Source organism: Orycteropus afer, unplaced genomic scaffold (assembly GCF_000298275.1).
Source record: "Orycteropus afer afer isolate SDZICR_OR568_19922 unplaced genomic scaffold, OryAfe1.0 scaffold00062, whole genome shotgun sequence".
In the NCBI taxonomy this organism is placed as follows: Eukaryota; Metazoa; Chordata; class Mammalia; order Tubulidentata; family Orycteropodidae; genus Orycteropus; species Orycteropus afer.
Window position 1 is genome coordinate 12,884,437 of NW_006921649.1, and position 13,910 is coordinate 12,898,346.

The following is a 13,910-nucleotide window of genomic DNA, read 5'->3' on the forward strand; positions in this document are numbered from 1 at the left end:
ATGCGGTGTTTTGCAGATTCTACATTATTCTTTAGCGTTGCATAGTATTCCATTGTGTGAATGTACCAAAGTTTGGTTATCCATTCCTTAGTTGTTGGACATCTAGGTTGTTTCCAAGTTTTGTGCTGCCCTGTTTTTTAAGGCATCTCTTGCTATTCCCACTTTTCTCTCATCAGCACTGCTAGTGATTTTTAGTTGGAGAAATAAATACTTAAGAGAAGTTAAAATAAAAATATGCTTCCTTCCTGACCACAGCCTCAAATCAAATGAAATAAAAGACAAAAAGGCAGGCTCCTTGTTGCTTAGAACATTCAAGGGACTGGATGCCAGCCACAAGCCCAACAAGAAGGGGTAGTTGAATAACTTCTGGAATATTTACACACAATGGAGTACTATGCAGCCATGAAAAAGTAGGCTCAATATTTTTTTTAATAGCACAGGGAAATTCTTATACCACAGTATTGAAGAGAAAGAGAAAGAACAACATGAAATTATGCACACAGGATATCTCAACACTATAAAGAAATTCATACAGAGAAAAGACCAGAAAGAAATATATAAAAATCTTAAGAGACGTTGCCTTTGGGTTGAAGGATCATGGGTGAGTTTTCTAATTTCTTGACGCTTCTTTCAACTGTACAAATCTGCCACAATTAGCATACTATAGCTGGAAAGGAAAAATAAACCACACCCATAGGAAAGACTGTGTTAGCATTTCTCAGACTCACCTTACAGTACTCATCAATTGGTATCAGACGTTTGACAGCCACGTCCCGGATGTGGCTTCGCCGAAAGAGAATTTTGCCTATAGAAGACAAGAGCATACACAGTGTCAGAAGGGAGTAGTGACAAACTCCCAGCAACCTGGGAGGCTGTGAATGTGGCTGCCTCTGGGGTAGTTTTGAAAAAGCTCTGGTGCATAGTGGTTAAGGCATTTGGCTGCTAACCAAATGGTGGTCGGTGTATTGAACCACCAGCTGCTCCATGGAAGAAAGATGGGGCAGTCTGCTTCCATAAAGATTTACAAGCCTTGGAAACCCAATGAGGGGATTGCTATGTGTGGTAGTTAAATTTGTATGTCAATTTGGCTGAGCCTGATTGAGTGGCTGAGCAGCTGGTGGAGTTGTTCCCCATGATGAGACTAGGCAATCAACTCCATGGTGGGATCTACCACAAGCAGCTAAGTAGCTGTCTTTGGGATATGGTCTGCTTCCCGTGTATATAAGGAGAAGCCTTGGGGATAGTCTCTAGAGTATGGCACACTCGAACCCTGCATGTAGCTGTGTCGTTATTCAGCAGCCTGCCATGCTCTTCCGACCTTGGGACTTCCAATGGACTTGAATTAATGGCCTGCCGTGTGGTTTGGTAACATTGGGACTCTGTCATTTTATTTGTTGACCTTGGGCTTGTTAGCCTCAGCAGCCAGTAACTGCCTGAGTGAAGAAATGGCCTCTAGCTTCAGTGGGCTAGGAGCAAGAGGCAGAGCTGAAGCCCAAGGTCAAGGGGCTTTCACCCAGCCCCAAAAGCCTGGCACTTTGAACTTGCACTTAAAGCCTCCAAACTGTATGAGAATAAACTTGTGTTTATTAAGGCCATCCCATTTGTGGTATATTCTTGTCAGAGTGGCACTGTTGTTGTTGTTATTTGCCATCGAGTCAGATCTGACTCATAGTGACCCCTCTTTGGGTTTCCAAGGCAGTATCACTATGGAAGTAGATTGCCCAACCTTCCTTCTGAGGAGTGGCTGGTGGGTTTGAACCGCCAGCCTTCTGGTTAGCAGTCAAGTGCCTTAGCCGCTATGCTACCAGAGCTCCAAAACACTATGAGTCAGAATAGACTCAGTGGCAGTGAGTTTCATTTGGTTTTAGGGTAGTTTTCATGGCTACCAAAATTCCTGGCTGCCATCAAGTATTCCTGTTGGACTTCCATGGGGGCCTGGATAACCCCAGCTGTGGTCCTCACAAGCCCTGTTCACAACTCTTGTTGTCTAGGACAAGGGTTTGAATGCGACCCAGGTTAATATGATTTGGCGGGATGAGGGAGACTGGGAACAATCTGTGCAAGGAAGGGGCTCTTACTGACAATGAAAGATTAGACCTGATGATCAAATATCATACACCCAAGGAGGGGTCGCTATGAGTCGGGGCCAACTCAACGGCACATAACAACAACAACAATAAGTCTATTCTAGTCTCAGGTTCCTCCAGTACTCAATGTTCTTTCATGATTCTGTACCTGTCCTTCTCCCTGGAGTATCTTCCCCATCCAATTCCACCTCTCATCCCTGTTGACAAACTCTTACCTAGCTCAAATGGATTAAGTGTTCCTGGCACCACGTTCTTTCTTACTGCACACATCACACTATCTATTTACATGTCTTCTTTCCCACTGCAGTCCCTGGGAATGCAAATGGTTAATGTGCTTGGCTGCTAACTATAAGGTTCAAGTCTACCTAGAGACGCCTCAGAAGACAGACCTGACAATCTATGTCCAAAACCAAATGTCCAGCCATTGAAAACCCCAAGGAGCGTGGTTCCACTCTAATACACATGGAGTCACCATGTGTCGTAGTCCACTTGGCGGCAACTGGCTTTATCTTTCCTGCTAGTCATGGGGTTCTGCAAAAACTGAGACCCAGTCAATCTTGTGTCCTTACCACATGGCACAGATAAATGTATGACATCAGATAAATGTATGAATGTGGCTTCCATCTGCAAAGTTAACATATCCCTCCAAAGACTCCCCCATCTAGTGTTTGGAAGCATTCCAAGCCTCCTTACTTTACCTAATATTAACTGAAAGTCAGCTACTTGCTAGGTGCTTTCCTGAGCACTAGGGCATCATACCACAAGCCTCCAGTGCGACATATGGGCAGAGGATGTGGGTCGCAGCAAAGACGAGTATACAAATGATGCCACTGAGGATCTCTGGAAATATCCAAGATGCTGAAATGTATGTGTGAGGTTTGTTTAAAGCAGATTAGTAGGTCCCTGAGAGTCTAGAGAGACGATCTTTTTGAGAGGAGATGGTGACAAAACACACACAGTGAAGATTAAGACTCTCTGGGCTCACTGTTCTGGAACTGTCAGGCAGGTAGGGGGTGGGCAAAAGTGAGGAACTTTGACGAGAGGCAAAGAGATGAAGGATGAAGATAAGCCTCTCCACCAAGCTTACATGGAATGACCAGATTTCCAGAATACATCAGAGAAGAAGGCACAGGAAGATCAGAGCAGACCATGGAGACCCACTATGAGCTTCACCTACTTTCTGGTCTGAGGAGGGAGGTCAAGGAGAGGAATTTGGGTCAAGAGCCTGGCAGTGAGAGGGGTCACTAGTCTAAGCCTTAGAACTCACTGATTGAGATTAGACTGCTGTCTCTACAGGTCAAGCTTTGGTGGGTTGGGCCTGGGATGGCAGGAAAGGTCATTAAGAGTTTTCATAATATGACAGAATTGAAAGGGAGGAGAAATATCTTACTGATTTATAAAGATATGCAGTACAAAGTGGTAAGGGAAATTTACATCCAAAAAGACCACATGGTTAATCTGACATTTTAAATAATCTGACAGTCTGTGGGGTCTTTCATTATTTAAAAAGGTTCAGTCTGATCATTAGGTGGAAATGATCAGACTGTGAACCATTTTAAATAATGAAAGACCCCACAGTGAGATGAAATAAACATTCCTTAATAATAAGAAATATCCTTTCTTTTCAATGGTGGTGGTTTTAAATTTGCTTATGAATTAGTTAAATTTCCAATACACTTACGCTTGTTAGGAGAGAAAAATCCATAAGAAAATGCATCGTGGGGTTCAAAGTGCTTGTCTCTGAGGGGTGGAAGATAGAGAATTTTTTTTTCTCCTTTATATTTTCCCCAGTTTCTACCATAAATATTTATTATTTCTAGAATCAAAAAATCTTCATGTCATTTAGAACCAAAAAAAAAAAAAAAAGGAAATTATGCAGCAAAGTGGGAATGGTTTATAATCTGGTTTCCCTGGAAGCGATGATCTTATTTCCTTATTCACTCAGTAGGTGCCGTCTCTATGGAGCCCGCACTGGGCTAGAGCTGGGGCTTAGTGGGGAACAGATAACTGTGCCTGGCCTCCTGGTGCTGACGGTCTGTGTTTTCCAACAAAGAGGGACCCTGCTGACACTGTGAGCAGTGAGCAGAGTCCTTCCTTGGATGGATTGTCCCTGCACAACAAGATGTTCAGCACCTCTGGCCCAAATCCAGAGAAAGTTGGTAGCTTTCCCAGCCCTATCCTACTTGCAGGCCTTGTAACAATCAAAGAATGCCCCCTCTCCACTTTCAGCAGCCCACTTGGAGTTCTGAATCTCTGGGGCTATCCTGAGTCTTCAGGAAATGGCATAGTGCCTAAGGCATTTGACTGCTAACCAGAAGGTTGGCAGTTCAAACTCACCAGCCACTTCGTGGGAGGAAGACTGGGCAATCTACTTCCATAAAGATTTACTACCTTGGAAACCCAAAAGGGGTTGCTATGAGTTAGAACTGACTCAGTGAAAGTGAATTTGGTTTTGGTTTTTCTAGCCTGTGAAGAGAAGTCCTGCATAACAAATGCTTCCTGCTCTTTTTTATTTCTCACAATGGGAGAGGAGTCTCTACCAAAACCATTTTGGTCCCATTTCAGTAGTTTCCCCTCCTGTAAATCAGGGGTGGGATGGAAGGCAGAGTGCACAGGCTTCTTACTGAATGCCCATGAGCAAGTTCAAATTCTTTACAACAGGCATGGGGCTAGCACTGGCCCATCGGACCAGAGCAGGTCATCCTGAAGCCCTCACCCACTGAAGAGCCTGAGAGTAAGGATTCAGCCAAGGCCAGGCCTGTAGGTTCCTCATGAGCACAACTAAGTGTTCCGGAAGTACAGCTGGAATGCTCCTTGTGAGAATGGCCAGACTTCGTCTCATCTACTTTGGTCATGTTGTAAGAAGGGACCATTCCCTGGAGAAGGATGTCACGCTTGGTAAGGTGGAGGGTCGATGAAAGAGGGGACCTTCTACACAGTGGCTGCGGAAAGGCCCTCAATGAGATGGACTGACACAGTGGCTGTTACAGCGATGGGCTCAAATATAGTAAGGATCATGGAGCTGGCATGGGCAGAGCAGTGTTTTGATCTGTTGTGCACAGGGTCACTATGAATCGTAAATGATTCGATGGTACCTAACAACAACAACAGGCCTGCAGGGGCTGAAAGAGAAGCACAGTGAACTCAGGAACCTTTAGTGTTTCCTGGGAGTGACACACAACAAAAGTGCCACTCCTACCCGTGGCCACAAAGGGACTGGGGTCTCGGGGGCACGTCTTGTGCCCTGCCAACAAGGAGGATAGGAAGCCCCAAGGCAGCATCAGGCCGTTTGGTGAGGCCGTAGGTGCTGTAGTCACAAGGCCCTGGTAAGTCTAATGCTACTTCTTCCTGAGATGTTGTTAGCTGCCCCCAAGTCGTCCCTGACTTATGGCACCCCCGTGCACAACAGAATGAAAGGGTGCCTGGTCCTAAGCCATCCCAGCGTTACAGATCAGATCACTGTGATCCACAGGGTTCTCACTGGTTGATTTCTGGAAGCAGATCACCAGGTCTTTCTCCAGAGTCCATCTTAGTCTCGAAGCTCCGTTGACAGACATAATGTGCACTGGGCAGGAAATAAACCTGAGTTTTGTGCATGGAAGGTCTTAATTCTACCACTGACCCACCACTGCTCGCTGTTAAGTGGAAAAGCATCTCTTATCTCTTAGTGTTGGCATAAGATTAAGAGGTCATCTCCATGAAGCAACCTACAGAAATGAGCCCATAGTAGGTACTTACAAAAGTACATTACAAAAGTGATTATTACTTTTATTTTCAGGAGCTTTTACTACTTTTATTTTTTATTATTAGGAGCTCTGGTAGCATAGTGCCTAAGGCACCTGACTGCTAACCAGGAGGCTGGCAGTTCAAACCCACCAGCCACTCCTCAGAAGGTTGGGCAATCTACTTCCATAGTGATACCGCCTCAGAAACCCAAGGAGGGGTCGCTATGAGTCGGGTGAGACTCAAAGGCAAATAACAACAAAAAAACCACTTTTATTAGTGGTTTAGACGGCAAAGGCAGCTCTGGTGGCATAGCACTTGGCTGCTAACCAAAAGGCTGGTGGTTTGAACCCAACTGCCACTCCATAGGAGAAAGATGAGGTAGTCTGATTCCATAAAGATTTACAGCCTCTGAAACCCTGTGAGGCAGCTCTACTCTGTCCTATAGGATCACTCTGAGTCAGAACTGACTCAATGGCAGTGGGTTTCATTTTGGGGTTAGATGATAAGGAATTGCAGTCTGTAGTGAAGAGCACATGTTCTTTCCTCAACCTCCAGATTGGTTTCTGGAGACCTGCCTCAATGGGCTAATGACCCAGAGAGCCAGAGTTACCGCTCAGGCTGGGGCCAGAGGGCAGACTGCATGGCCTGTCATTTACAACACTGAGGCAGACTCTTTTTAGCTGGGAAAATGCCAGTGGTGTATGAGCCCCTTGTCTGAGCCTGACTCTAGGTGTTTCTGGGTAAGTCATAGGGAAGGAGGGCCAGTCTGTACCCACCTCTCACTGGCACACTGCGTTCCTGGACTGGAAAGGGTGTGTGCGGAGAGAATAGTCTTTGGTGGGAACGAGTGGGCTTTTGTTTTCCACAGTGGAAGAAGGCCAAACTGTAATTCTTATTTTTCAAGTTGCGTCCTCTGCCAAGTTGGCTTCCCCAACTCTTGCTGAGATGGAAAATTGCACAAGGCCACTCCTCCCCTCCCTTCCCCTCCCCCTCCCCTTTGGGCTAATAGGAGACTTGCTTTTGTTCTGCTGACACAGCAGTCTTGGCAGAAAACTGACATCTAGGAGAGGGGCCGGTTCTCTCCCACTTCCCTGCCCTTAGCCTCTGGAGGAAAAGCTAAGAGGTGTGCTGAGAAGGGATGTCCCAGTGGTCCTAAGGCAGACTAGAGCTGGGGCCCGGCAGGAGATTCCCAAGCTACAAGTGGGTGCCCTGAGCAGGGAAAAAGAGCCAAGCTCCTGAGAACAGGATTTTCATTAATTCCTGGGTGGAAAGGGATTACGTAACCATGAAAACTTCTAAGAGCTTGGAGAGGATGGGCTCAACTTCTCTGTGCCGGGAAGGTTTTCCAGAGCTGGTTTTGCCTTTCATCCAGTAAAGTTCTAACTCTTTTCCTTTCCTCCCTTGAAGAAAAACCTACAGCTAGAGCCCAGTTTGACTTGGTTATCTAGTTTGATCACTGAAGTATGATTCCTACATATGAAACCAAGAAATTCCAAAGGAATGTCCTAGGATATGGTTTCTGCCTTTACTAAATAAAAACCTACTGTGTATTAGGAAGCCCACCTAGTGAAGCAGGGATCACTGTTCCCATTTTATAGATGTGGAAACTAAGGCTCAGAGAGGGATATGTCTGCTTGAAGTCACACAGCAGGTTCTGTTGGACTCCAAAGCACATGCTTGGAGTACGGGTACTCGGCAGTTGCAGCTGGCACACTAGGCTTTCTCAAAAGTAAAAAGAAATTCCAGTGTGATCATACACTTTCCCCATGAAGGAACTATAAATGTCAGCTTTTTTAGGCAAATGACTGTCTCAGTGGAGGGGGGCCTGGCAAACACATCTAGCCTGTCTTTAAACCTTCTTGATAATGATGATCCCTGGGAGAACCCACTGTGCTGAGTGCAGAGCCCTGGAAAGGGATAGGGGATAGAAGGCTGGGCTCTCTGTTATCCTGGAAGAAATCTCCCCCTCATCCCACCTCTGGGCCTGTCCCCTCATCCAAAAAAGAAAAAAGATCTAAAGGACCCTTCTAGTTCTACCTAGCTGTGATTTAGAATGTGTCTCAGATTCTTAGTGCCGCTATAATAGAAATACCATAAGTGGGTAGCTTTAACAGAGAGAGTTCTGGTGGCTTAGTGGTTAAAGCATTTGGCTACAAACCAAAAGGTCAGTGGCTCAAACTCATCAGCTACTCTGTGGGAGAAAGATGAGGCAATCTGTTTCTATAAAGATTTATAGCCCTGGAAACCATATGGGGTAATTCTACTCTGTCCTAAAGGGTCACTATGAGTCAGAAGTGACTCGATGGCAGTGGTTTTTTTTTTTTTTAAACAGACAAATTTATTTTCTCACAATTTGTTGTTAGTTGCACTCAGCTGATCCTGACTCACGGCCTATGGGTGTAGCTTAGTGAAGGGCTCCATAGTGTTTTCAAGGCTGTGACTTTTCAGAAGCAGATGCCAGCCTTATCTTCCAAGGCCTCTGGGTGGGTGCAGACTATCAAATTTCTGCTAGTAGTTGAGCGCTTACCCATTTGTGCCACTCAGGGACTCCACTCTAGGAGGTGAGAAGTCTGAAATCAGGATACTGGTTCTGAGCAAAGGCTTTGTCTGTCTGTCCTGGAATAAAATCCTTGTCTCAGCATCTCTAATGTTTTTCTCTGTTTCTTAGAGATCTCCAGGTGGCATTTATCTCGCTCCCATGTGTGCTTGCTTGCTTCTGTGCCTAACCTACTCCTCTAATATCTCAAAACTGGTTCGGTTTAAGACATACCTACACTGATAGGGCCTCCTTAACATAATAAAGAAAATCCTACTTCCAAATGGGATTACACCCACAGGTAAAGGGGGTAGGATTTACAACACATATTTTTTGGGGAACGTAATTCAATCCATAATACAGTGATTATCAGTTTGCTATCTGTATATAAAATAATAGTAAGTGCTTGACTGCTATGAGTGATGTACCAGTATTCACATAACCTTCATTACAATCCCACCATCTAAGCACTATTATTATCTCCAATTTGCAAATGAAGAAACAAACTCCTGTGCTGAAGTAATTTACCCTCAGTAACAGAGCTGGTGGATTTGGAGCTCTGGTAGCATAGTGCCTAAGGCATTTGACTGCTAACCAGAAGGCTGGCGGTTGAAACCCACCAGCCACTCCTTGGAAGGAAGGCTGGGCAATCTACTTCCGTAGCGATACTGCCTCAGAAACCCGAGGAGGGGTTGCTGAGTCAGGTCTGACTAGACAGCATATAATAGCAACAGAACTGGTGAGGGGGAGTGCTGAGATCTGAATCCAGGGCATAAATCTGAATCAAGGCATAAATTTTGGAGCCAATTATACCTATGTTTAAATCCTAGCTCTGCCATTGGTGCAAGGGATTATAATTTCTCTGAGTCTCAATTTCCTCATCTATGAAATGGGCATAGTAATGCTGCCCCTGCAGATTGTTTTGAGGACTAAAGAAGGTAATGAATGTCAAGCACTTAGTTCAGTGACTGGCCCACAGTAGACATCTGATCAACCAGTACTAGAAGCAGCAACACTGGCCTGAGTCACCCACTTTTTGAGCTGAAGCCTTGATGTTTCCTTTGGTAAGGAATTTTTTTTGGGAGAGAAGGACTCCATCTCAAGAGCAGGGACTAGACATTATTGCATTAAATCCTTCATAGCACCAAGTGTGGTGCCTGACACTCAAAAAGTGCTTCGTGGCTGTGGTAGGCAGAATTTCTAAACTAGTCCTCAAAAGATGTCCCACCCTAATCCCTTGAAAATGCACATATGATGTGACAGCAGTTCTGTGACTATGTCACATTATACGGCACTGTTCACCTTAAGATAGGAAGACTATCCTGGATTATTCAAATGGGTCTAATGTAATCACAGAAACTCTTAATAGCAGAGTGTGTTCTCTGACTGGTGTCATAAAGGGAAATCAGAGAGTTCTGAAGCACAAGAAAAATTTGATGCTTCATTGCTGGCTTGGAGATAAAGCAGGCTGTGTGAAGAATGGGGGCCTCCTCTAGAAGCTGAGAGCAGTCCTGGCTGACAGCATGCAAGGAAACAGGGATCTCAGTCCTATAGCTACTAGGAACTGAATTCTGCCTATAATGAATCTGGAAGTGGATTCTTTCCCAGATCCTCCAGATAAGAGCCCAGCCCAGCCAACACCTTGATCTCAGCTGATGAGACCCTAACCAGATAATCTAGCTGAGCTCATCTGGACTTCTGGTCTACAGGACTGTGAGATGGTAACTAGGTGTTGTTCTAAGTTGCTAAGTTTATCACCAGAAAAGAATAGCATGTCTAGTGAAGTAGAGGACTGAGTCAATTAATCTGGTTTAGTCTATATGCCTATGACATTATTACACTCCCCTGTTTCCACTAAGAATTCCTCATGTTGATTCAACAGCTCTGTGTCTGGCTTTGAACTAGATGCATGGGATACAGCCAAGAACACTCTAGAGCAGAAACTGAGACACAGATCAGTAATTACAGGGTGGTCTAGAAGTACCATGAGCGAGGTTGCTGTGGGGGCAGAGCAGCAACAGGGGGAGAGGACCAAAAATGAAAACATTTTATAGTGTTGTGGTGGTTATGTTTTTGTGTCAACTTGGCTGGGCCTGGTTGAATGGCCGGGCAGCTGGTGGTAGTTATTCCCCATGATGAGACTGGCAATCAACTCCATGGTGGGATCTATCACAAGCAGCTGCCTTTGGGATGTGGTTTTCTTCCTGTATATAAAGAGAAGCCTTGGGAATGGTCTCTAGTTTATGGCATGCTTGGACTCTGCATGTAGCCGTGTCATTGCTCAGCAGCCTGCCACGCTCTACCGACCTTGGGACTTACAATGGACTTGAATTAATGGCCTGCTATGTGGTTTGGTAACATTGGGACTGTGCCTTTTTACTTGTAAACCTTGGGGCTTCTCAGCCTCAGCAGCCAGCAGCTGTCTGAGTGAAGAAACGCCTCTAACTCCAGTGGGCCGGGAGCAGGAGCCAGAGCTGGACCCCAAGGTTGAGGAGCTTTCACCCAGTCCCTAGAGCCTGGCACTTTGAACCTGGACTTATAGCCTCCAAATTGTAAGAATAAACTCCTGTTTGTTAAGGCCATCCCATTTGTGGTATATTCTTGTCAGAGCAGCACTAGGTAACCAGAACAAGTGCAATTAAATCATCTTTGATATTTAAGGGATTAAGGTGAAATCTGTGATGGGATATACATGAGATCAAGGATTTGCTACTTATTCCCTGTGTAGCATCAGGCAAAGTGACATGACTTCTTGAGGCTTCATCATTAAGTTAGCCATGATAAGACCAATTTATAGGGTGACTTTAAGGATTAAAGCTGGGCGGTGGTAGTCATTAGGAGCTCTGGTGGCAAAAACGAGGGAAACCCTCAATGAGATGGACTCAAACATATCAAAGATCATGGAAATGGTACAGGACTGGGCAATATTTTGCTGTTATACATCAGGTCACCATGAGTCAGAGTTGACATGATAGCAACTAGCAACAACACAGAACGGAGTAATCTGCTATGCATCAATAGAAAACCAATACGATAGCCTTAACTATTGTTGTTGTTAGGTGCTGTCAAGTTGGTTCTGACTCACAGCAACCCTGTGTTCAACAGAATGAAATACTACTGCCCACTCCTGTGCCATCCTCATAATTTTTGCTACGTTTGAGCCCATTGTTGCAGCCACTGGGTCAATGGCAACCAAAAAAACCAAACTCACTGATGTTGAGTTGACTCATAGCAACCCCTCCTTGGGTTTCTGAGGCAGTATCTCTATGGAAGTAGATTGCCCAACCTTCCTTCTGAGGAGTGGCTGGTGGGTTTAAACTGCCAGGCTTCTGGTTAACAGTCAAATGCCTTAGGCACTATGCCACCAGAGCTCCTATGTCAATGGCATTTGTTATAAAAATTATAATTATTCCTGTTTTAGAGATGGGAGAAACTGAGGCTCAAAGAGGTGACATGACACAGCCAGCTACCCAGAGGGACTGAGTAGTTGATCCTGCGGGCTTGGGACCATAGTCACAGGGGACATCAAGTTCAATTGGCATAACATACTATACAAAACATTGTTCCACCTACTATTTTGGCGAGTAGCGACTGGGACCTTAAAGCTAGGAAGCTGCCATCTAGATGCAACAACGGGTCTCTCCTCGTCAAGAAGAAAGAAGAAAACCAAAATTAATGGAAACAATCAGTCCTAGCGACTGGTACACCATCCGATCTGCAACCTGTACAACTATGAGACCAGAAGAACTAGATGGTGCCCAGCTACCACTGCCATCCACTTGGAAGGGATGTACGAGATCCTGCATAAAGAGGGAGAACAATGTGGAACAAAACTCAAAATCATTTGGAGGCAAAAAAAAAAAGAAGGTGGGGACCAGGTTTGCTGGTCCAATAGAGCCTGGTGTAACCACTGAGACTATGGCCCCTAGCTGCCCATCAGGTCTGGAATTGAACCCACAACTGTGGTTTCCAGCCAAACAAAGTACAGACATGTGAGTTAAACATTTACCTCAAGTAGACACACGCTCTGGAGAGAACAATCATGGGAGAAGGAAGGGCTGCTTATGCACAGGGAGATAGCTCAGGGTGCAGGAGAGTATGAAGGGATGGACACTGGGAGGAGGTAACTATGGGGAGGAAGTGGGAGGGGAGCTGCTGCATTGTAAATTTTGGTCAATGACATGAGACAAAGTATATGTGAACTGCTGTATGAAAAGTGAATTTACTCTGTAAATCTTCACCCAAATCCTAATAAAAAAAAAAAAGAGGTGACATGAGGACAGCTAGTAAATGGTGTAGCATCTAACCCCAAAGCCCGTATTCTCAGCCACTAGTTCACTGATGATGGAGGTTGTGATCAGTGGGACAATGCCCCAAGGAAGAAAGGCCAGAAAAGTGTCCTGAGAGATCTGGGGACTGTTCTGAAGACCCTCAACCCCTCTGGGGGCTGAGCACCCATCTGCCCTACCTGGCAGGAAGGGAATGATCCTCTGTTTGGGGTCCTTCTGTCCTCCTTCCATAGGAAATTTGTCCAACATTTGCATCTAAATGGAGGGAAGAAGAAAAAAAAAACAAAAACCGTTAGTGGTACAATAAATGTCTCTCTGACATTCTCAAGGAATTATGTGAAACATGTGATTTGCTATATAAAAGTACATTTTGTTCAGAAAATCAAACTAATGGGGAAAGAAATTTCCACTGGACCTAAGACCCCATGAAAACAGATCTTTTTACCAGCTGCCAAATTTGTGAAGGCTAAGGGTTGGGAGAGACCATTCTCAGTTTTCCCAGGGGTCTCCAGCTACAGGATCTAAAATTTGAACAACATGCTCAAGCTGTAAGGAGCTCTGATGGCACTGTTGTTAAGCAATGGGCTGCTAACCAAAAGGTTGGTGGTTTGAATCCACTAGCTGCTCCACGGAGAAAGATGGGTCAGTCTGCTTCCATAAGGATTTATAGCCTTGGAAATCCTATAGGGCAGTTCTACTTGGTCCTACAGGGGTCACTGTGAGCTGGAATTGACTAGATGGCAGTGGGTTTGGTCTCAGGGCCACCAGAATTTCATGGAAGACAATTACCTGGTTTTCTAAGAACTGCCAGGTTGTTGTAAGGAACAAATAACTAAAAATTAAAAACAAACGGTTGCTATTAAGTTGATTCCACCTCATGGTGACCCTATGTGTGTCAGAGTAGAACTGTGCTCCATAGTGTTTTCAAGGCTGTGACCTTTAGGAAGCAGACCATCAGGTCTGTCTTCTGAGGTGCCTCTGGGTGGGTTCAAATCATCAACCTTTTGGTTAGCAGTCAAGCGCTTAACTGTCTGCACCACCCACGAACTCCTAATCAAACCACTAGGATTCAGTTAACCTGGTTGAGTCTATGGCTATGACATCATTACACTCCCCTGTTTCCACTAAGAATTCCTCATGTTGGACATTATGCTGAGCGAAATAAGTCAGTCACAAAAGGACAAATATTGTATTAGTCCGTTGTTGTAAAAGTTAAGGAAATGTTTATATAATGGAGGACATTTTCTTTGTTGGTTACCAGGGGTGGGAGGG

The 13,910-nt window shown here is 45.0% G+C and overlaps 1 protein-coding gene across 1 annotated transcript in view; it reads right to left on the minus strand.

Moving 5' to 3' along the window:
- SH3PXD2B (SH3 and PX domains 2B) overlaps positions 1-13,910 on the minus strand; it is a 150,747-nt gene that overhangs the window by 65,915 nt on the left and 70,922 nt on the right. The window contains exons 3-4 of the mRNA XM_007939775.2: positions 12,818-12,893; positions 729-805 (exon numbers count right to left, since the gene is read on the minus strand). Coding sequence (XP_007937966.1) covers positions 729-805; positions 12,818-12,893 — 153 coding nt within the window. The remainder of the gene's footprint in view (positions 1-728; positions 806-12,817; positions 12,894-13,910) is intronic.